Source organism: Sebastes umbrosus, chromosome 8 (assembly GCF_015220745.1).
Source record: "Sebastes umbrosus isolate fSebUmb1 chromosome 8, fSebUmb1.pri, whole genome shotgun sequence".
Classification (NCBI taxonomy): domain Eukaryota; kingdom Metazoa; phylum Chordata; class Actinopteri; order Perciformes; family Sebastidae; genus Sebastes; species Sebastes umbrosus.
In genome coordinates, this window is record NC_051276.1 from 25,203,713 (window position 1) to 25,226,910 (window position 23,198).

General features: G+C 40.2%; 1 protein-coding gene across 2 annotated transcripts in view; it reads right to left on the reverse strand.

The window, feature by feature from the left end:
- Positions 1 to 23,198, reverse strand: part of adamts3 (ADAM metallopeptidase with thrombospondin type 1 motif, 3) — a 170,432-nt gene that overhangs the window by 59,148 nt on the left and 88,086 nt on the right. For both annotated transcript variants that reach the window (XM_037776856.1, XM_037776857.1), the window contains 2 exons: positions 10,606 to 10,711; positions 2,170 to 2,313 (listed from right to left, as the gene is read on the reverse strand). In XM_037776856.1, coding sequence (XP_037632784.1) covers positions 2,170 to 2,313; positions 10,606 to 10,711 — 250 coding nt within the window. The remainder of the gene's footprint in view (positions 1 to 2,169; positions 2,314 to 10,605; positions 10,712 to 23,198) is intronic.

Below are 23,198 nucleotides of genomic sequence, written 5' to 3' on the forward strand. Positions count from 1 at the left end.
CTTTAATTTCAGCTCTAAGTGAGCAGCAAGACATCCAACAATTAAGTGTTTTGTTGTTTTGGACTCACTGGTTTAAACATGCACCACTGTGACTATTCTAACTGAATGCTGCACAAAGCTTTCAGAGAAACAACTGGAACAACTTGTGTTATTTCTTCTTTCAATAAGAGTCATTCATCTCAGTTTTTGGACAGATTTGGCAGCATGTGGCCAGGTGCTGATGAATAGTGGCTGAGCTGCAGTAGATCCCAGCATGACTGTTTTTTGTTTTTTTCCAAGGCGAGGGTGCTCGGCTAAACCCCACACAGTAAGATAAGTCTTATCTACATTTGTAAGCGTAAAATTATTTTAAACTTATATATTTCCTCGCCAAGGTTGCTCTTTCCCTCTCAGAACCAAAGCTTATCATACTGCAGTAACAGTTTTCATATTGATTCTTTAGCGCAATACATCCACTTAAAAATAGCTGCCGCTGCTCTAAAAAAAACGAAACAGTGCGCTGCAGGCTGATTGATTGCACATGGCCATTGTCCTCTCCTTTAACTCACTGTCAATCATTTGGTATCCACGCTCGACTGAACCTTCCCTGTCAGAAATTGATTCTTGTGCAGCTGAGTGAAAAACTCGATGACCTGTTTGGAGATGACATGATACTGTCTATTTCAAATGCTGAAGTGTATCCAATAGTATGAACGCTTTGAGAAACATCACAAGCTTCAGCTGCAGGTTAGTGATGTACATTTAGGCGCAGTAAGGTTGTTTTCAAGACAATAAACATAATCGTTTCTTCTCATCTTACTTAAATGTAAATGATAATTATTACCGCCCCTGAGCTTATTCTATCAGCCCTGAATATTTGTTGGTCTGATAGTAAACAGGATATATCAAAAGTTGCTCCACAGATTTCAGTGAAACTTTGTAGAAAGTTTGGGCTAAGGACAAAAGGATCATGTTATGGTGCGGATAGCGCCACCATGTGGACATTTATAAAGTACTCTATATATTTTGTCTTCTTAAAGGTCTTTACACACGTCAATATATTTTTTTGAATTGTTGTTAGTGTCGTTAATACTCTCACATAGATCGTGAATATTATGAGGCGAAAAAGTTCGGAACGAGGCTGATTTTCTGAACTTTTGCACTGTGAATAAAAGCATCAACCAATAACGTTGTGCAGAACAGGTTGAGTTACGCCCATATTTATGAACCAACAACACAGAGGCTCTGTAGTCCGAACTAGGACGGCAAACGTTATTACTCCTTTCAACGCTGACAAGGGCAGCGCAGACCAGATCCGCTCATTCCGTTCTTACCTTTCACAATAAAAGCCCTAGACATATAATATTCTCAGGTGAGTATTTCGGATTTTCCTGTCGTTTGTTCATCATGCCCCTGGTGTGTAAAGGCCTTAGGTGTTGTAGAAAGTGTAATCTGTCTGTTGGTTCTAAATGAAATTCTCAAGAATAGACCATTACATTTTTAAATTTTTTTTTGTGAGAGCTTTTTTTTTTTTTTTTTATAGGCCATAGTGGTTTAATACAGTTGGTTGCCACATTTTTCCAGATGTGGCTTATTGGACATAAACTGCCATAACTCTTGAACACATAGTGCAGTTGCAAATTGTGATGACAGGTGCACACATCTAGTTGCAACTGCAAAAATATATTAGCAATTTATATATATAAATGGCAACGAGCAACATGATAAATTAATGGTCATTAGTTTGACTCAATTGAAATTTTGCGTCTTATATTTGCTTTTTAAATTCCCAGGAAGGATTTAGGTATTCTCTAAAAAAAATCATGGCCACCATTCAGCATGATTGTCTATTGTTGGGTGTATTTATAAGCAGGTCCGAATGTAAAATGTCCAAATAATTTTCTTGCATTGAAAAAAGTAGTTTGGAGAGTTGGAGTGCTTTATAGATAAAGCTCTGTTTTGGTCATCAATGCCTGTGACTCTAACCATACAGTATCACATCCGTTCAGCTTTATTCATTTACTGAAGGCTGCAGCTCTGCCAAATTTTACCGCTGCTAAAATAGCAAAGACAGCAACCGTATGAGTTCAAATACGGTCAATGACAGAAACAGCATTCCTATTCTTTTGGATGACGTATTAAAACAGTTCCATTTCTACATGTGTTTGTTAACCGCAAACATGAACTCACTGGATGTATCTCTTCAGCTCCTGTCCGCTGCACATCGACCAGTGGTATCGATGGAAGGCCGCCTGCACCAGAGGAGCCATTACGCTTCCCATCGCCGTCTCGTCCCCGCAGCGGTTGCCTTGGCCATCGTGCTCCATGCCCAACCTGTTCAAACAGAGACAGAGACAAGCAAATATTTACCAAACTGCAGGATATCAAGATACACCAATGCCCAAGGAGTTTAAGGTAAATAAGCTGCTTTTACACCATCAAGTGGAAAATCTCAAAGATTTATTGTACTTTTTCAATTTTGTGAGATGTTTAACATTCAGTTTTACTCCACTAAAATTGCAGTCTCTTACAGCCGTAGTTATATGAGCTATATGTGTAAATATGTCACACAGTTGTTTCAAGGTTTTGGTCATCTCAAAAGGTAGAAATCTGCTTCCTTCAAGCATCATCATCATAAAAGATATTAGTATATATATATACATAGTAGTAATTGCTGGCACTAATAAGGAATATCGTGCATCTCTACTGTTTATCACTCTGTACATTACCATGGCAGATTAGATATATTTATTTGTATAAAGGCAATTTCATTAATTCATCTGCACTTAACTGCAATTTATGTGTTAATCTATCCTCTCTGCTGTCACAACACCCACATAGACTTAATTGGTTATGGCCATTATTGGTGCAGACTGAGAGTGAACATTATCATAAATAACAAGGCGTAATATTACAGGAGATATTTATTGTGTACCTGCTACTTTTCACTTGACATCACATCACTTCTCTTCCCTATAATGGCCACACGGCCAGAGTCGGTGGAATTTGTTTTTGGTACAGCATGGGGAAAATACTCAAAGTGTCAGCAGCACAACATATAGGCACACAAAACATATTACACACATCACTCACTTTTTATTGAGAAACTTCCAAACTGAAAAGGACACAATCTCTGTTTTAACTCCTATTTACTTCGAGGTTATTTAGAGAAAGGTCCTGCACTCATGTGTTAACGCGCATATGCACATGTTGCCATGGATACCATATAATCTTGCATAATTATATAGAACACATAAACAGATCACTTATATAATCTCTTTCTTGGCAGTTGCCATGAATAGCAAATTTATATAATAATAGTTCAGCTTTTGAATTCTCTCACATATCTCCTTTCACACAGTCCTGTCTGTGTTTGGTCTGAACCAGAGTCCAACTGGAACCAGACCGATAACCACCTTCAGACTTGGAACGAACAATTTCACACCAGCCCAAATGAACCAAACCAGAACAAACAGACAGTTAAGGTGTTAAAGAAACTATCACGTAAAGGGTTGTGCAAATGTTGAGTGATGTGTCCTGATACAGACTGACTTGCAAAACAGAAATGATGATATTTCTGTTTAACCAGGAGAAAAAGTCAATACTCATGAATAACAAAAATGAAATTCAGATATCTATTTGAGAAATAACTTTCTGAAAAACTTCTTTTTAACATTTAAATGACGCAGTGCGACATTTGAGCTCTAAGCTGTTTATAGATTATGAGGTTCAGGCCAGAAATTGCTCTTCTTCATTTCCAATTCAATACAAACACAGACTCACAGCGGGATTAAAAATCCAACTGAAATAACTCCAGAAACTATTGTAGAAGGATGAAACAGCAGAGTAGCTCTGTGTTTTGTTTTCATAGCTGGACCGGACGCACAGGCTTTTTAGTGCTTTTTTGTGAGCGTGCCCCCCTGGCTAGCTTTCTCAGCGTTCTGGTTTTATCCCGGGCCTTCTACCAGTTGGACGTGCCCGGAGGAGTGCCCAAAGTCAAGAATGCAATTTCCTGCCCAGCATCACCCTACCCACTCAAACATTTCTTCTTCCTTCCTTCTTCTTCTTCCTTCCTTCCTCTTGCTTCTTCATCCTTCTTCTTCCTTCCTTTCTCTTGCTTCATCCTTCTTCCTTCTTTCCTTTTGCTTCTTGGTCCTTCTTCCTTCTTCTTCCTCCTTCCTTCATCTTGCTTCTTTGTCCTTCGTCTTCCTTACTTTCTCTTTCTTCTTCGTCCTTCCTCTTGCTTCGTTCTTCTTCTTCCTTCCCTGTTCTTGCTCCTTCGTTCTTCTTCTTCTTTTCTTCCTCTTGCTTCTTCATCCTTCTTCTTTTTGCTTTTTCTTCCTTTCTTCCTCTTGCTGCCTCTTGCTTCTTCTTCTTCAGAAGTGAAGTCCTGAAGTGCAATGGATACAATTCTAACAACTAGCTTGTGTGTCAACAGCTCCATTTCCATGACATCTGAGCAAACTGCTTCCGGTGATGACGACAGTGATGTCTCAGCAAGTTTCAGTGGAAGCTAGTTAGTGGAGCTTCCATCAAAACACTATTTCAAAGGTCAAGAAGGAACTTTCAAACTTCAAAACATTGTTATAAAACAGAATATACAACTGGGATCAATACTGGCCAACTTTGAAAAGAATGAACATTTCCTACAGATCTCTTTTTGCTCCGCTTTGCTTTGATGGAAAAAGTGCTGGCCATAGAGTTTAGAAGATAAAACCCACAAAGGACTATTTAAACTGATTCTGAGAAAAACTATGTTGCAAACCATTTATAATGTTTATGTACTGATGTTTATTGATATCTGCTTCTGTTGGCAAATTTGAGAGAATAAACATTTTCTGTTATGAAAAATAATTGGACCCAGCGGACTTTGCTTTTTACGTGAACTTACAAGATCACTAATGTAACTGTTGTTAATATCTAACAACTTACAATAAACTGATTTAAACAGCTACAAAGAAGTGGCTCATAAATAAGTGGCTCCTGTGGGCTTTAGCAATCATTATGCATCATTTGTCTTCATATTATGTTCTTTCCAACTGCTGCCTCACCTACATGTCGCTATAATTTTGTGCATGTGAGAAAAATATTATGGATAATTATAGAGTTTTTATAGAGATACACCGTTTGTTATCGTTGAAACACATTTTGGATTTTCAGCCAATATTCTTTGTTGTTCCCCAACCTACAACCATCACACAGCCTGGATGAACAGTGAGAGAAAACTAAAACAACAAAAAAAGGTTTGCATAGAAGCCGGTGTTTTCATTGTGCACTGCTACATCCTGTACTGTTCCGTGCTCTGAATGAGAGGTCGTGTTGTGTGAACACACCGTGAGCATCAATAAACTCTTGTGTCAGCAGACGAGGCGTCGATACCGTGCGTTCCAGTGTCACCAACACAAATTCCTTGTCAGTTATTTTTAGAAATGCAGGAAATGTTGAAGCGCTTCTGCCGCTCCGGTATCAGCTTGTGAATCTGTGCCTTTATGATGCAAATTTTTTTGCCAGGAATAAGAAAAAGCATACTGGACCCAGTGTGCATGGTTTCTTTTTCCCATTATTTTTGAGATGATGTATCCAAAGATGTAGTGCAGTGACTCCATTCGGCTCACAAAGGTTAATAAACTGTCAGCAGTTGAATGTGCTTTACAACAAAAACAAAATATGATGAGTATGAGTTTGCCCGACTGACCAAACTCCAAACATCCACTGATCAAGACCATGAGATGTGGTTGAAAGCTCCAGCTAGTAAGTGGATTTTGAGTTAAGTCTTTTTTTTTCAGGTAAAAAATTTACTAACATGCACAAATATGCTTAATTTAAAAAAAAAAAGTCAATGCATCCTCCTGCAACTGTTCGTATGATATCTTACCAAAAGTAATTTTTGCAACAGAACTACTCAGGTTTAGAAAAAGATCGTGTTTGGATTAAAATAACTATGGAGGTGGCGTTGCTTAGATACGGAAGTTATGAGAAAAATTAGTGAACTTTGACGTCTGGTTTCACGCGGGACACAAACGGCGATCTCCTCCCTACGCGGACTATGTTGCTATTTATACTTAGTCACCTGTCCTGGCTCACGATTATGTGGGTTGTATATGAATTACAGTGCATTACGTTTTGTAGGTAAAGCTATGAACAGTGTATAAGAACAGCCTGCATGGGTTCAGGGTAAAGTATGCTTGTAACAAAATGCAGACCATCATAGCTTCCTCCCTGCTGCATCACACTGCCTCGCTGATTTCTCTCCAAGAGCATCTTTGTTGTCTCGATGCCATGAATAGCATATGTGTGGATAAGTGGCACTATCTGACAGCCTCTCATCAAAAACATTACTTGTGTTGCACTCGTTTATACAAGCAAAAAGTTACAGAGGTTTACTTGAGAAGAATGAAAAAAGAGAGCTTGAGAAATTTAAAATCCAGTGTGCTTTCTCACTCGGCTCACCTGGCCAATCGCTCAGTGAAGTGGGTGTAATTGTTGCAATGTTGATTTTGGAAACAAAACAAAAAATTGTTGCTATCAGAAGGTGTGTGTGCAGGGGGTTTCAGATGCTGTCAAAACTGAAAATCAGTAAGTCTGAAGCATACTGACGCCCTACTGTCTAGTTCACACTACACGACTTTAGCCCTGATTTTCCGCTCCCCGACAGTTTTAGGAGCTCCACAACAAAAGCCCCAGATCAGAGGCAAATCAGTGTTGGCTTACCGCTCGCACACCGGTGCTCAAGTGACATGAGCGTCCAGATATCTAGCATGCTAAATATCTGGACTTGTCAGGGACTCCGACCACGAGCTACAGCCAATGAAAGCACAAAACACGGATTGAGGGGAAACCTGGGCGAGGAGGGGTCGCCTGTAACAATAGGAACTAACTGCATGTGTTGTATTTGCAAAACGGAGCAAAGTTGTTGTTGCACCTAGAAGAATAAATATAAAAAAAGAGTGTGGAAACAGGCTTTTTGTAAACACTTGCCAACAACAACATCAGTAATGTGTCTCACGCATTTCTCGCGCGTTTTCATTACAAAACGTAGTTTGGAGACGCCATCGGGGATTCCTCCTGGTGAAAGATCTTGTAGTGTGTGACCTCCTGTCTCCAGTCAGTCATGAAGTGTGAAAACGACTTGACTCCTGATTACAAGACAGCAAGTTGTGTAGCGTGAACAGTACTGCGATCTGACCACTTTGAAAGTTGTGTAGTGTGAACTTGGCTTAAAACTGACAACAAACAAGCTTTACAAAAATGTTGGACTATTTCATTACAGTTTCTCTTTTTGGTGTTGTAAATGACCGTGGTATAAACAACACAACACAGCCTCGGGAGTTATGATACAAAAAATAGTAGACTCTGTTTCAGGTCGTGGGGTTCATAACACGTCGGTCCTCCTGTACTTCCATATATCACTATATATAGATATATATCATGTGTTATCACTTACATATGGTGGTGACAGATTACGCACCCAGACTCAACCCGGCTGTCATCACGCTTTGATGTGTGGGTGAGTGTGTCTGACACATTGTGTTCGTCATGAACACCATTCCACTTTGTTGCTTTTCTCAGTGCGTCTCTTCAATGTCACCCTGCTCTGCTTACTTTGCTGCTGATTAAATCGACGTCTCCTCAAACTCTTGTTTGACAGCTACAAAGATCTTCTAAGGAGGCCGCTGTTGATTTGAACATTTTATTGTAGTAGCATAATAATCAGTCTGAAATGAATGAACTACATTCTCTAAAACCTCATATAGTGCTTTAAAAAAACTAAAAATAATAATAACATACTGAAAGTAATTAGGGCAGGTCTTTACTGTGGTACCACTAAAGTCACATCTTAAACATTTACTCTTCCTCAGATCTACGGTCACCTGATTTGATTGGTGTATGGATACCTAGAAACAAAGGGTGGCTCGTCTTAATTAAAGACACATCCTCCCCATCGGATTAACACCGCATGCCTGAGGACATAATGATCTGACACTACTTCATCTTTCAAGAAGTCACTTTAAATAAAAAGGTCCTAACCGTGGCTGCAGGTTAATTAAAAACAAAGTCGGTACACGCATGCTGGATTGTGATGCAGCAGTTGAGGGCAAAGCTATGTGGGGAGTGAGCTGGCAGCAAAAGCAGAGTTCAAGTGGCTTAGTCTGTTTCCAGCCCTTTGAATTACCTCCCACTTCTCCAGTTTGTTCATTGATTCAAACAGGTCTGGTGTTATGCTAATTGACGGCCCTTTCCCTAGTTGGATAAACCAATCACAGCTTTATAGGCAAGATTAAGAGCAGAGACGTCATCTGTTTACACAGGTTGATAGCTGGTGCATCCTTGAAATATAGAGCGTGGATTAGGTTGACGCAGATATGAATGTCGTCATAAGCCAATTTATGGAAATAACAACTCTTAATCTGACATTCTTAAAGCCCCAGCGCCCCCGGATTAATGAAGTGAAACAAAATGGCAATTCAGTGCGATTATCCAGCCCAGTCGCACGAAAAGGCGTGTGAACGACACAATAATGCACAAGGCAAAAGTGTGTAATAAGAACGCCTTTCTTGCTTTAGGTGTGTTACTTTAACACCATGTAGTGTGTAATGACTGCAATGTAAATGCTTTCGTGTGAAAATGCTATGCTCAAAGCTAGTGACGTAGAATAAAAAAGTGAGAAAGACTGCTTACGGCGTGGGAGGGGAGGTGGATGGGTCCAACAAACACAGGACTTTTAACCAGGAGACCGTTGTTTTGTTTTATAAGTTACGTTTGTGATGTTTGTCACGTGTTTTCCGTACTGATGTTAGGTTGTTTTTGTACGTATTTTACTGAGTTTACGTACTTATTTTAAGCCCAACCATGATGCTTTTCCTAAACCTAACTAAGTGGTTTTGGTTGTCTAAACAACGAGGCAAAACGTGACACTGACTTGCTATCCTCTGGTGAACAAGCGGGTCTATTATACGCTTTGGCATGATATCAACTTGGATTATCAGGCTACAAGAGCCCTCCCTAGCACACAGTAAAGTGCCATTCACTGATAAAGTTGTGATCATCATTCATTTTGTACAACAGGGCTGTTAATGATATTGAGATAAAATACCCAGTACTGTGAAAGAACACTGATTATTGAGTAAGAAACGCCAACATATCCGTGATCAAAATCAGCCACAAACATACACCCCCCTGTGCAATCTTCACTAAAGCATTTTAAGATCTTTCTTCCTGCCCCATGCAGCCGTTTATCTCCTCAGCTTAGGAAGCACTTACGATTTTCAAACACCATCCTTCCTTCTCTTAACTGCTCTCTCAGGATCTTTTCTTTTTACTTTCTAGGATTTCATCTTGTCTCAGAATTTCCGCTCACAGCAGCTGTGTGTGTGTGTTCAGTACAGCTCCTGGTTTACACATTGTTTGTTTTCCAGTCTATTGATCCCTGAAGTTCAGACCCTCTGTTCACTCGCCCCCGAGGGTCAAATGCAGAGCAACATCCGTGAAGTCTGAGGATTCGGTGTCCCGCTCAGGGACATTTCAGCAGTATGGTTTCCTGCTGTCTCAGCTGGTTGACTCCATCAAACAGCTGTGGCTCCTGCTGAAGGACAGCTTCTTTTTCTCTCTACACAAACGTCCTGCCTCCCTTTCCAAGTCATTTCAATTCCAACAACAAGCTCAAAAACAGCAACAAATAAAAACTTTTTTTTTTCGCCCTGCAGATGGTGTTTACATCTGCTGAATCTGAACATTTGTTGAATGTTTTATACGGCTTCTTTTTGTCTTATTTGTGTGGGTTTAACAGCCGCAAAAGCCACACGATCCTTTTGTGAATTTGGCCCTGAGAATCCAAACATTATAGCAAACTTTTGGTCTGTTTGTTCGCAGAAACTACAAGAATGAATTTTATTTTTCTGTCGTCTACGTGAAAAACATATCAAAATGTTCAAATCAATTAGCGGTGGGTAATTGTAGAGCGCTATGGTAGCAAACAGTGAGTGATTGCGGACACAGCCTGTATTAAGCTTTCTTAATATATTCATGCTTCATCCATAATTTCCACCAAATCTGTCTTTTTTCTGTCTCTTTGCCTTTTCTGTGTTGCATAAATGAGAAGTTCCACCCGCATGTTTTGAAAGATTTGTGTTCCTGCGGGATTCAGGGGTTGCAGGCTTTAATCACTTTCCAAGCTGTGTGCGGTATCTCTTTGTGTGTGAGAGAAATTGAGAGCGAGTGGTGTTGTTGTGATCGGTATTTCAGAAGAGTAATATGTAGCAGGAGGTGTGTACTATGTGTAAGATGTATTCGAGAGTGGGAAAAGAAAGAGGGGGATATTATAACAAACAGTGGCTGAGGCTGCTTGTCTGTTTGGACATGAGCTTGATAAACAACCATGAAATCCAATAAAGAACAACACGTTCATTGTCAGAGAGCTTAAGGCCAATCTGCTTAAAGGTCCCACATGTCAGTTAACATAGAGATCATGGAGCCCCGGGAAGACATTCACACTGAACATGTGAGGCTGCGGTATTCAGCAGAATAGCAATGTGTATCAAAACACAGTGTCACCTTGGGAGGACGAGTGTGTGTGTTTAGGAGCTCCAAACACAGACAAAGAAGGAAGAACATAAAAGAAGAACTTACACGTGTCCGGTCTCGTGGGCCACAACGAAGGCTGAGGAGAAGCCGTCTTCATGGTTGAGGGTGCAGCTCCGGACCGGGTGGCACATTCCTGTGACTGGAGCGTAACCTGAAGGACACCAGGGGAAAGGATGAAGGTTGTTGTGAGAAATGAAGCAAGAAAAATCAAGTCAAATGGACTTCTTATTAATAAATAAAACTGTCCAAATATTGACATGATAAATTATTCATCATGTTTTTACTCTTCGTATTTTCTCCTTCTGATTTAAATGCATGCAATTAGGGATGTCAACATACCAGAAATGAAGTAGTCAATACCAATACCAATACTCTTCTCATGCTATATAGCCATGCAGATAGTTTCCGTTTTATGTATGGAGGTTCTGAGATTCCTGCTGTTGTCCAAATACTTTAGAGATCAAAGCCCTGAAAATCACATTCAAGACAGCAGCTTCCATCTCCAAAATATCCTGGTTACTTTGTATACTCAACAGATCTTGCTATCAACAGTTCTCAGTGAAAATACTTACTACCAAAGATATAGTTCCTAATGTCTGTGGATTATTCAGAGTAACTAGGCCATTGTTTCTAGAGAGAGATGCTGCCAATGTAATTTTTCCAATGCTTTGAGATCTATCAAAGAACTTCCATTCACCTCCGTTGGGGTTTCACAGGCAGGTATCTCCACACCTGGGCAAATAAAAAGGACACCATCTGCATGGCTAAAAAGCACTCAGGTAAGTAGGACAGATCTGTGTGTATTTCTGTCTGTCACACGTGCATCATGAGTGTGATGATACATGTGGTGATGAGCTCTGCAGCAAAACAGGAAACAGGTTATACAAACAAAGCAGGAGTGGGGAGGGAGATTCAGCATGGAAGGAAGGAAGGAAGGAAAGAAGGAAGCGTTGTACGTTTGCCAGCTTCATGATTATTAATTATGACTGGAAATTCATATTTTTAACTGTCCTACTATTTCCTGCTGTACTCAATTTGCACAATGTTGCATCAGTCGCCAACTGACAGTATGGAAGCCACAGACGGCAGCAAAGACGAACCTCAACTGTGCCAAAATTAGAATAAACATGTGTTTCCTCATCTAGTCCTCGCTCTGTGCTGTTGTTTTGCCACTTTAATGACGGTAACACACCTACTGTAGCTGCAACTAATGAATAAAGATGAATCGTGTTTGGCACCAAAACCACAAATATTGATAGATTTTAAAAGAAGTAAATCATACAGTTCCAGGCAAAGATACAGTAGACATGAGAGATAGATTTTGGAGCAGCACTGCTTATATACATTTGGCACAGTGCCACTGAGAATGGCCTGTCCTGACTTCAAAAATAAATAAATTGACCATGTAGACATGTGCCAAACCATCTTTTCATCATTTCTCAGTCTGAGTGAATGTTTCATCTTTTAAAAGGGATAGTTTGGGTGTTTTGAAGTGGGGTTGTATGAGGTACTTATCCATAGTAGGTGTATTACTTACAGTAGATGATGATCGGCACACCCCCGTTTGGAGAAACAGACAGGAGTACCGACACCGGAGCGAAGCAATGTACTGCTGTGGATGGGGACGGCAGAAAAACTTATTTAAGCCACCTAAAAAAAAGGCCCACCTAAAAAAATGTATAGCCGTTTAAGTGTACGCTATATTTAGAATATTTTTTCCGACGGCGAACTGAACTGAAAGTAAAACGTATCGTTTTTGTCATCTGAGCCTGCTGGTTTTGGTGATAGACTAGATAAGACTCATTTTCAGTTCAGTTCCCCCATCAGAAAGGAGAAGGGCTGTCTAACAGCAAGATAAAGCAGTGAAAATATTCTAAATATAGCGTACACTTAAACGGAGATATATTTTTTTTAGGTGAGCCTTTCTTTAAGGTGTCTGAAATAGGTTTTTCTGCTGCCCCCGTCCACAGCACTGTATTGCTTTGCTCCTGTGCTGGTGCTCCTGTCTGCTTCTCCAAACTGGGAGCACGCCGGCCGTCATCTACTGTAAGTAATACACCTATACAACCTCACTTCAAACACACAACTTTCACTTTAAAGTTTTAGCTTTGGTCTATTTTTTTGTACAGACTAAGAGAAGTCATGTTGGGTTTTCTACTGTCTTGTCAAAAAATCCATTAATATCATTACCAATTTATGACATTATTACACCTACAACTATATACCTATTGTATAGATAAAATACCTATCTTGAAGTTATTAAGCTTTAAAGCAGTTCCAACTATAACACAAATACAAAAATTGGAGCTGAAATTAAATAAAAAACAAACAAATATGAGAAAAACAATCAAACATTAAAACCAACAAAAAACTAAAACTAATACTATAGTCAAATTAAAAAACTATTTATATTGAATGAAGCATGAAAGAGAAAGAAACCAAAAATTTGAAAGGAAAAGTAAATACCCCTGAAATGTTCGTGCTGTGGGATATCCAGGAGGAAAAACAGTGGAACACTCTCAGTGCTAGCTCAGACCTAATTGACTTTTCATACATTATGCTTTCCCATGAGTGTAATTTACTCTGGAAACTGGTAGGTGCACTTTTCAGTAAAACGTTTTGTCCCCCTTGCATTTACAGAATGGGTGAATCTCTCTCGGTCCAGCTGTCTAGCCGTAGTGTAATGGATAGACATTGATTAAGTAAAGAGTGTGCAACTCTCCTGGGAGCCTGCAGGCTTAAAGGTTACATATCATGAAAAACTCACTTTGTCCGTGCTTGTGCACATACATTTGGATATCTAGAGTGTCTACCAACCCACAAACTGTGAAATTAGACAACCCAGTCAGTTTATTGTGGGCTGATTAAATCAGAAAACATGTGATTCAACAACCATTCAGATTTGGCTCCCCTTCCTATGTCACATGCAGGCTCATTAAAATATATCACCCACAGCTTGGGCCTTTCTCAAACCGGACCCTCCCCCCTCTACTACTTTGTAGACACACTCGCAGCTGAATGAAGCACCCTTCTTTAAGGTGTAGGGTAAATACAGTGGCAAGCTTTGAGACAAACTTCCCTCTCTCCGATAGAAACTGTCATTTTATAACCATGGTTTGTGCACAGGGGATGTGCATAAGTTCACAGTATTAAGAATGCGGGTAGTTACACGGAGCACATTCCATGACGAACACAAAACGCCGTTGCACGTGGCCAGTAAGTCGGCATCGATGCAGGCTCGCTGTTGGAGGGTTTTTATAACCCACTTCCACTCCCCGCATATTGGTTCGGGATGGCACTTAATATGTCGGACGCTCCACATGAACCCGCAAATGGAGTGGAAAAGGGTTGGGAGAGGGTGTAGGGGGTGGTTTGACAAAGGCTACCTTTGTAAAGGTGCACCGTATTTTTCTCTTAAGCCAATCAGAGCAGACTGGGCTTTTTCAGGAGGGGGCCTTAAAGAGACAGGTGCTAGAACGGAGCGTTTCATACTGACAGTATGTTTTTTTTTTAACATTAAAGATTCTAAACATGTTCTAGTAGAAACCCCAAATACAAGTATGAACTTGAAAATGAGCATATGTCCCCTTTAATTAAGACTTCCTAAAACCATTTGTCCTCTAATCATCAGGCTTTGCAAAAGGGGAGCAAAAAAGACCTGACTGAAATACATGATATGAGAGAGTGAGAAAAAGGAGATGAGATGGTGTTGATGGTGAGTTTAAAGAAAAAGTATTTTTGAGACAGTGGCAGTCAGAGAAAACAAAGAAAAAAGAGCTGAGTCATTCAGATTGAAGGCTGACAGAAATCCATCCTTTTCATGATAAACCCCACAATAGAGCCAAACAGACAACCTTCGCTGTCAGAAGTTTTAAAGGTGAATACGGTATTTACTTCAAAATTATTCTCTTTGGTTTCATCCAAAAGTGCCTTTTGCTCTGAATACGACGAGAGATAACCGTGGTTGAGAGCTCATGCAGAATTCAAGCTGAAATATTAGATTATTCCACTTATTTTATTAATATTTGATTTGGTGTTCTGAGCATTTCCACGAATGCATCTGACTGGTTGGGTCAATATGCTGGGATTACAGTGATATTGAACCAGATGGAGAGGGATCAACTCCCATCTCAAGCCAATGTCAGAGATAAACAAAGGCTCTAGGCATACGTATCCTTGAAAGTCAAGAAAATTGTACAATTGTGAGCTGTGAGGTGTGCCACATGTACACTATTGGCCTAAAAAATAGAGAGGCTTCAAATCAGACAAACACTTCACATACCTGCAGCCAGCACAAGGAGAACATTCATTGTTTTACCATATATCTATAGTTATCAGAGGGGAAAAGTGAACTGACTCTTTTTTTGGATGTTCTGTATAAAAATATACGTTCCTTATTTATTTTTTCAGCTGTATGTTGCCAGATGCAATAAAACAAAATGATCTTAGCGGAAGAGAAATTCATACAAAAGACAATTAAAAGAGAGAGTAAAGCATAGATTGTATCAGTAAACTTCCATTTAAGCAAGCCGTAGGAACTTTAGCAGATTGTGTAATAAATTTTTACTGCTGACTTCACAGATAGACTTGAGGCTGAACATCAACACATTTCTAGTAGCCTATTTCTACCCAATATTACTAGATTTTATTTTATTTCAAGAATCATGTTTTCACTGATTTCACTTGAGCCACAATGATCAAGCTAGCAGTAAAAGGTTAATGTTAAATGGTATTGCATTTATATAGCGCTTTTCTAGTCTTCCGGCCACTCAAAGCTCTTTACACTACATGTGTACAGCGCAGCCTACACTGATGGCAGAGGCTGCTAAGGTGCCAACTTTGCCCATCAGGATTACTCATTCACTGTGTGAAGCAATTTAAGTGTCTTGCTCACGGAGACATCGACATGTGACCCGGAGCAGCCGGGAATCGAACCACCGACCACCTGGACAACCTGCTCTACCCTCTGAGCCACAGCCTCCCACACAGAAGTTAGCATTCAAAGTCAGTTTCATTTAAAGTAGCCTATTAGCCTACGTTAATGAACAAACTGAAATCTAGCAATAAAAAGTACAATGAAAGTGTATCCAGTTGTTTGTAAATGTTGGGTAATGTCCTGTAATGTGGTGAACTGATATTTGGCCTCAACAGCAAAGAGTAAAGCTTAACCGGCTAACGTTAATCTTCTGTGTGGCTAATGTTAGCCAGTTAAGCTCTACTTTGACATAAATTGGCTTTAAATGGTGCAAATTCTGTCATTATATCATCATGTTTTTAAGGTTTTCTATACAATATCGAGAGCATAAATAAAGCATCAAACAACTATTTTGCTATCTATGGATATAGAGGAGTAATGTCTACCTGAGCAGAGAATGAAGTCATTCTCCCTCTGTGTGTGTTGTAATCAGAGCTTCTATCAGCTTTGTTGACATAGCAGAGCCGGCCGTGGGTGCTTTTAGTGCATGTTCGTGCATGTGAGCGTGCCCCAATGGCTTGCTCACAGCTGCCGCTCTACACTGCTCTCATACGGCGGTTACAGCTGATAACGAAGCAGAAGTGTAGCAAGCACTGTACGGTTCCCCCCCAGGTTAACACTGTTAGCTCTGTCAGCAATGTTACTTTGAGCCGTTGGCTCAGCCGTATCCATGTTGAGAGCCATGCGGAGGCAATAGAAATGCTCCAAATCTCGCATTTAGCACCTTTAAATAAAAGTAGGTTACTGTCACGTATAGGACATAGATACCAGAGTAAGTTTCAAAGTGGGAGAGGAGCCACATGGTTACATCATTTATTTGTTCTATGTGCTATGTTCTTTTCATGGTATCTTTATTGTTTCTCAAGATAGAAACACAAGAGGAACCTATATAATCTAACTATGCTGTCAGTTCATGTTATGGCCATCAGTTAGAATTATTTACACTTGGGATAAAAGCAAGCCAGAGGGTTCAATCAGGCCCGAACCATAATGTAGTGTGAAGTGAATTGAATTAATGAATGTATCAATAGATTTCTACAAAGTGAAGCTTCAGCTTGCTGTCAGCTCTTTGGTAGTCACAGTTGACGTGTCTCTTTGTACCGACTTTGACTTTTAATCAATGAGCAAGATATTTTTCTAAAACTGTTGAGTTCCATGTCCATCCAAGCCGCTGAAGTGTAGAAAATGAATGTGATTTGACCTCTGTAACCCTTTATGCACGAAAAAAAACGTGCACTTTGAAACTCCATACATACTAAGTAGCCAATTATAGGCCGTAAATGTGCTTTAAAAAAGGAAGATCATCTTGTCAAGTTTTTGAAAGCTTTTCTCCACTTGACAGAACGACCTGCCATATTTTTAAGCACACTCGGTAGTCCATTTAAATGGATGCCTCACTTTAAAGCATTCGATCACCTGTGTGATCTGGGAGAGGTTGAGAATAAAATGCACTTGATACAGGCTTTTCCTTTAAATGTCTGCAGAATATGCTGATACCTCTATCTATCTATCTATCTATCTATCTATCTATCTATCTATCTATCTATCTTCTATGTCTGATGAAGGACTTCAGTACCCGTTTACAGACAAAGTGTTTCACCTAGCTCAGTCTATCTAATGCCTACCAACAGTGTAGGAGGGCGCTTTTTGTTTGATGTGTTAAAGCCACAGTCTCAGATGTTTTGTTTTATAGCTGTGATGTGGAAGATGGATTGTGTTAATATTTGTTTTGACACTTTGACACTTTCTTTGACATGCATGGAGGTGTATTGTATTTCGTCTCTATGTTATTGCTCCTATCTGTTATGTCTGTAGTAGGGCTGTCAAAGTAAACACGATAATAACGCGCATTCACATGTTATGATTTGAGCATATTTTTTTATGCTAAATGCAGTACCTGTGAGGGTTTCTGGACAATATTTGTCATTGTCTTGTGTTGTTAATTGATTTCCAATAATGAATATATACAGACATTTGCATAAAACAAGCATACTTGCCCACTCTCATGTTGATAAGAGCATTAAATACTTGACAAATCTCCCTTTAAGCCCTGGTCTGTAGTGTCTTTTAAGCCAATGTGGGCTGGACACCCTTTGATGCATGGCACTTTGAAAATGGTGGATAGCGCCTCCGGGTTGGGATTGAGTCACTGCCCAAAGCGAGGGAGTTCAAGTATCTCGGGGTCTTGTTCACGAGTGAGAGTAAACGGGAGAGTGAGATGGACAGGCGGTTTGGTGCGGCGTCAGCAGTTATGCGGGCGCTGTACCGCACTGTTGTGGTGAAGAGGGAGTGGAGTCGGAAGGCAAAGCTCTCGATTTACTGGTCCATCTACGTTCCAACCCTCACCTATGGTCATGAGCTTTGGGTAGGGACCGAAAGAATGAGATCTCGGATACAAGCGGCCGAAATTAGTTTCCTTCGTAGGGTGGTTGGGCTCAGCCTTAGAGATAGGGTGAGGAGCACAGACATCCGGAGGGAGCTCAGAGTAGAGCCACTGCTCATTCGTGTTGAAAGGGGCCAGCTGAGGTGGTTCGGGCCCGATTCGAATTCCTCCTAGACGCCTCCGTTTGAGGTTTTCCGGGCACATACAACTGGTAGGAGACCCCGGGGTAGACCCAGAACACGCTGGAGAGGTTATATATATCTCATCTGACCTGGGAACGCCTCAGGAAGAGCTGGAAAATGTTGCTGGGGAGAGGGATGTCTGGAATACCATGCTAAAGCTGCTGCCCTCGCGACTTGGCCCCTGATAAGCAGAAGATAGTGGATGGACGCTTTGAAAAAACGTACAATCCACTAGCAACAGCAACAACAAGCGTTTTTCTGACGTGCCGTCTATATGGTTAACGCATCTTTAAACAATAACAGGTTGTTTTAAGCTTGACAAAAGACCAACATTGTTGTTTTTTAAGAGAAGACTGTCTCCATTGTGTGATAAGAAAGAAGTGAAGGGTATTTGACGGTAATTAACTGCTTATGTGTGTAAATAGACTTACTGAAGGAAATGCAGGATCACAACCTTGACAAAAAGATCCAACGTAATGCAGCAGGAATAGGTTTTGTTTGTTATGCTGTTTGATGGATTAGATTTGCTATTTCAGGGACTGACATTTCCATTCCATCTTTACCATCTATCAACCTCTTATATTATCTGTTCACTGTCCGTGGGGGTGAAATGTGGCCAATTGCTTTGTTTATTTCCGCCCGTGAAAATGATTCAATTTCAAAACATGTCACACTCAAACAGAGAAGCTTAATGGCATCTTGCTTACAGCGTGGCTCTGCACTTATCAAAGTATAACAATGGCTCAAGGGAGGACTGCAATTGTCATATTTGATTGATTTTCAACTAGGCTGCAGCTATTGGCTCATTCCTCCTTATAGATTTCAGCTTGAACTGATGAAACACAGTAGCTACAGGATATATTATTAAAATACCCCTTGTATTCACATCAAACAAAATTTCCTGACAGTAGGCGTGCCAATAGATAGAACAATTCAATTCAGCAATTAATTTGCCTCTCCATTGTTGGTGAATGACTGCTGGCTAGCTGTGGATAGTGGGAGGAGGATGCAAGCACGTATCTTCTCTACTGTGTCTTATACTATAGTGGGAAAAATGAGAGGGAGCTTCAAAAGATTTGGATTTTGCACAGAAATGAAAGAAAAACAACGAGGAGGAAGACAGTAAACTTCAAAATGTGTCAAAAAGTAAATTCTTTACTCCTAAAATCAAAGTTAACTTGAATCTCAAACAGTACAATAAAAAAAGTCAAGCACAAAAACAGCCGTTTGCCTCTTTGTTGTTGCTGCTGCACGAACAGACACAGCATGCTACAGTATATGATGAACTAACGTAACTTTTAGCACAGCGGGAAGACGTCGTAGAAAAAGGTTAAAAGAAAAGTTAGTTCAGTTGGATTATTATTGGGCTAAAGACTGTAGAAACTTCTGTATGGATTAAGAGGCTCAATAAAGAGACAAGATGGTATCAAAAATAGTAGTTAAAGTCTGTAATTGAGACGCAGTATCCTGTATTGTGACAATACATTTGCTACACCTTGTAGTCTTTAAGAAAACGTTAGCACAAATTTGGAGTATTATTTAACCTTCTTCTTCTTGACCTACTATAACGTGGTTGGTACCAACGGATTCCTTAGGTTTTTCTAGTTTCATAAGATACCAGTATCTTCACTCTAACTTCAAAACTGAGCCCGCTACAACCTAGAAACCGCAAGTGGCGTTAATTCGTTAAAGAAATTAGTGGCGTTAAAACAAATTTGCGTTAAAACGTTATTATCGTGTTAACTTTGACAGCCCTATTTCTTTTTTAAATGTTTTTAATATTGCACACCTTGGACCTTCATAAAAGATAGCATTAAACATTGCTTTTGATAAAATCTCCATCTCCATGGCTCTGTTTATATTCTACTTCTAGGTTAGAATCTTTGCTAATTTGATATGTATTCCATCTGTTTGGAGAAATGAAGCCCAAAAAGGCATGACAGGGGAGAACCTTTCAAATTATCAGCATGTGTTAACATGACCTAACTGTAATACTGTGCATCCAAACGTGAAATTGCAACATGCAGACTTTGTTCCCATGATATACCGTACATACCATTCAGAACTGTGAAGCACTAGACACAAAAAACAAGTCCATTGTGCTGCGAGTGTCTGCAGGCAATAAGACATTGGCTGAAAGATTTTAATCCTCTAGGTAAAATGTTTTGATGCAGCTTTGAACTCAGTTCAATTACGGTGCATCCCTGCAGGGAACAGCCCACTAAAGTATAGTGTCTGCTAGCTTCTATAAAGGGCAGGAGTCACCTGCTGATCTTCCAGCTGTCACTGATGCTTTAATTCTCAGTATGAATTAGATGCATTGTTTACTGCATATGAAAATATGAACACATGCCAACCTTTTTCTATCTGTGCCAGGCCTAGTGGGGTGACGAAATAACTCATGGATTCTTTGTAGTATTCTTCTTAACAGTCATTTACATACGAGGCGGCAGTGAAGTGAAAATGAAAAAGATAAAAGGTTTTGTTTCTATGCTAAGTTTACAGTAGTACAGTGTTATACCACTTACAGTATGCAGGCATGCACTGATATTAATTACACATGCAGAGTCGGCTTGTGTCCCTGATACGGCTCAGTGTGTTGTTGCTCAGGGGATCAAATCAAAACCCTAACTATGAACCTACTATACCATCTCTGATATCACACAGACTGTTGGTCAAAGAAGGGATGTCCGTTTTGTTTCCCCGAGTGCTTTACAAAGGCCAGACTATAATCAGTATCTGATCTGAGGGGTCTCTCATCACCCTGAAGGGGTTTATTTCACAACAATGACCTGCTAGCTGTACATTATCCCACTTATTAAACAGCTACTTACTTAAGAAATCACTAATTTGACACTAAAACGGTCCGCTAGAGTCCAAGATTAGAACTTGGTCCATAGCAATGATCTCCTATACATAGTAACGGGTCTGCTGTAAAGAAATAACAGACTGTAGAACGCCGTGATCGACCAATCAGAATCGTGTATTCAACAAAGCCGTGTACTAATAAGGGGAAAGCTACCTCGGTATAAATGTATAAATGGTATCAATGTTACCAGCTCACTCCATTGCCATCCCTAATGAAGATCTACTCCATGTCTACAAGGTCAAATGAGAAGGATCATGCCCATGAAAAGTGCTTGCCTCCAGGCACCTAGATGGCATGATCTGTCAGAAAGGTTGCAACTCAAATCACAACGACATGGAAGCTGAAAGTGAGTGGCAGTTTGTCACATAATTGTTTCTTGGGCGTCAGCAAACCGATGGCACGCAGTATATGTTGTGGACTGTTGGTAGCTGGTATAGTCACAGTATGTATTCATTCCCATAGACAGAACAACAAATCTTTTCTCCAGCGCTACCTATGCTGTGACAGAAGCTACAGACGGGAAAATAATAACCCCCTGAGTCTAAGCCTGCACGGTCACATAGAGATTGGTTCATGCTTTCTATGTCGCCAGACGGGCGGGGGCCTCTGATGGACTGTCCATGTACCTTGACTCTTATTCCCATGACAACCACATGTCCAAAAAGTCTGCTATACTCTAGTAGCACTGGAGGACAATTCAGCTTCAAAATAAAATGAGTTTAACTACCAAGTCCAGATGAGCCAATCCTGGATGAGTGGGTTACATAGTGTCCCACAGTTCATGTAGAGCATGACATTGTATACCAGGTCACTTATGCCTCAGCAGCATGGCACTGACTGCGTGCACTATGTTGATCTCCATTTTATGCCTGAACAAGCTGAAGGCATGTAACCACGTTGTATTTTCTTTGGTCAAAATGGAAACATTTTCTTATGTTGTTTTGTTCACACCACCCAATTAAAATTGACCCGTACTCTGTAAATTGAATGTCGTGAACTCATAGGTATTAGACAAAGTTTTAATAACCTGTCATCTCGCAAGTTTAGAGACCCTGGCAGTCGCTACTTTTTATGGCAAGTGGCATCAAACTTTAACAGCTTTTGCAAACAACGCATGAAGTGACTACAAAGGTGGGACTGATTAAGAGTAATGAGCTGGTTCGATGGGATGTCGGTGTCGCAAAACCAGTTAAAGATAAAGTGATTTCACTCGAGGTAAGTTCGCAATTGAGATCCATCAGCCTCTGGACAGGCAGATTAATGGGGCTGCTGGGTGAGGGAATTGTCATATTTGACTGATTTTCAACCAGGCAGCGGGTATTAGTTTATTCCTCCCAATAGATTTCAGCTTGAAACTGATGAAACACAGTAGCTACAGTATATATTATAAAAATTCCCCTTGTATTCAACAAAACTGCAATACAAATGACCTGACATGGCCTGACGAATGAATAGAATAGAACCGTTAAATTCAACAATTAATATTCTCCACTGTGGGGAATTACTGTTGGCTAGCTGTGAAAGGTGGATGCAAATACTGTGTCTTTTACTGTACTGGGAAAAATGAGAAGGAGCTTCAAAAGATTTGGTTTTTGCAAAGAAATAGACGAAAAGACAGTGGGGAGGAAGACAGAAAACTTTAGTAAGTTATGTTGAATTTCAAAGAAAAGTCGAGCACAAAACAGCTTTTTGCCTCTAGTTGTCATGTTGCTAAGGGGTGAGTGTGACGTTAAAATGGCGAAAAGGAAGGAATTAGCAGATTAGTACACATTGTTTGCTTTCAATTGGAAAATAAAGGCAGCTGTTGTTCAAAGGGGAAAATAAAAAGGCATAAAGCAAGTTGAATGGGCCTTTAATAGCACCAATTTTGGATAGTTGCTCTCATTGTTTCAGTTTGGCTGCTGTGGAGGAAATAAGAAGATGGGCGAGCAGTCAATATCTGGCAGACAGTGTAAATTGCCCTGAGCATCCAGCCTTTCCAGGTATGCATTTACAAGAATATGAATTAAGGAAAGGTCTCAACTATGAAGCCCAAAAGGGCTCTGGGGTGTTACCCTAGGGGGATCAGTCATTGATAAAGAGGCTTTTTGATTGTTCAGGGCTTTTCAGACAGGCCCTGTACTTTTACCTCAAGCTACTGGAGCGTGCTAACTGCATCTAAAATATAATCAGAGAGAATCTGGACAGATTTCACAAATGAGAGTCACGTCTCACGCTAAAACTGTCTTG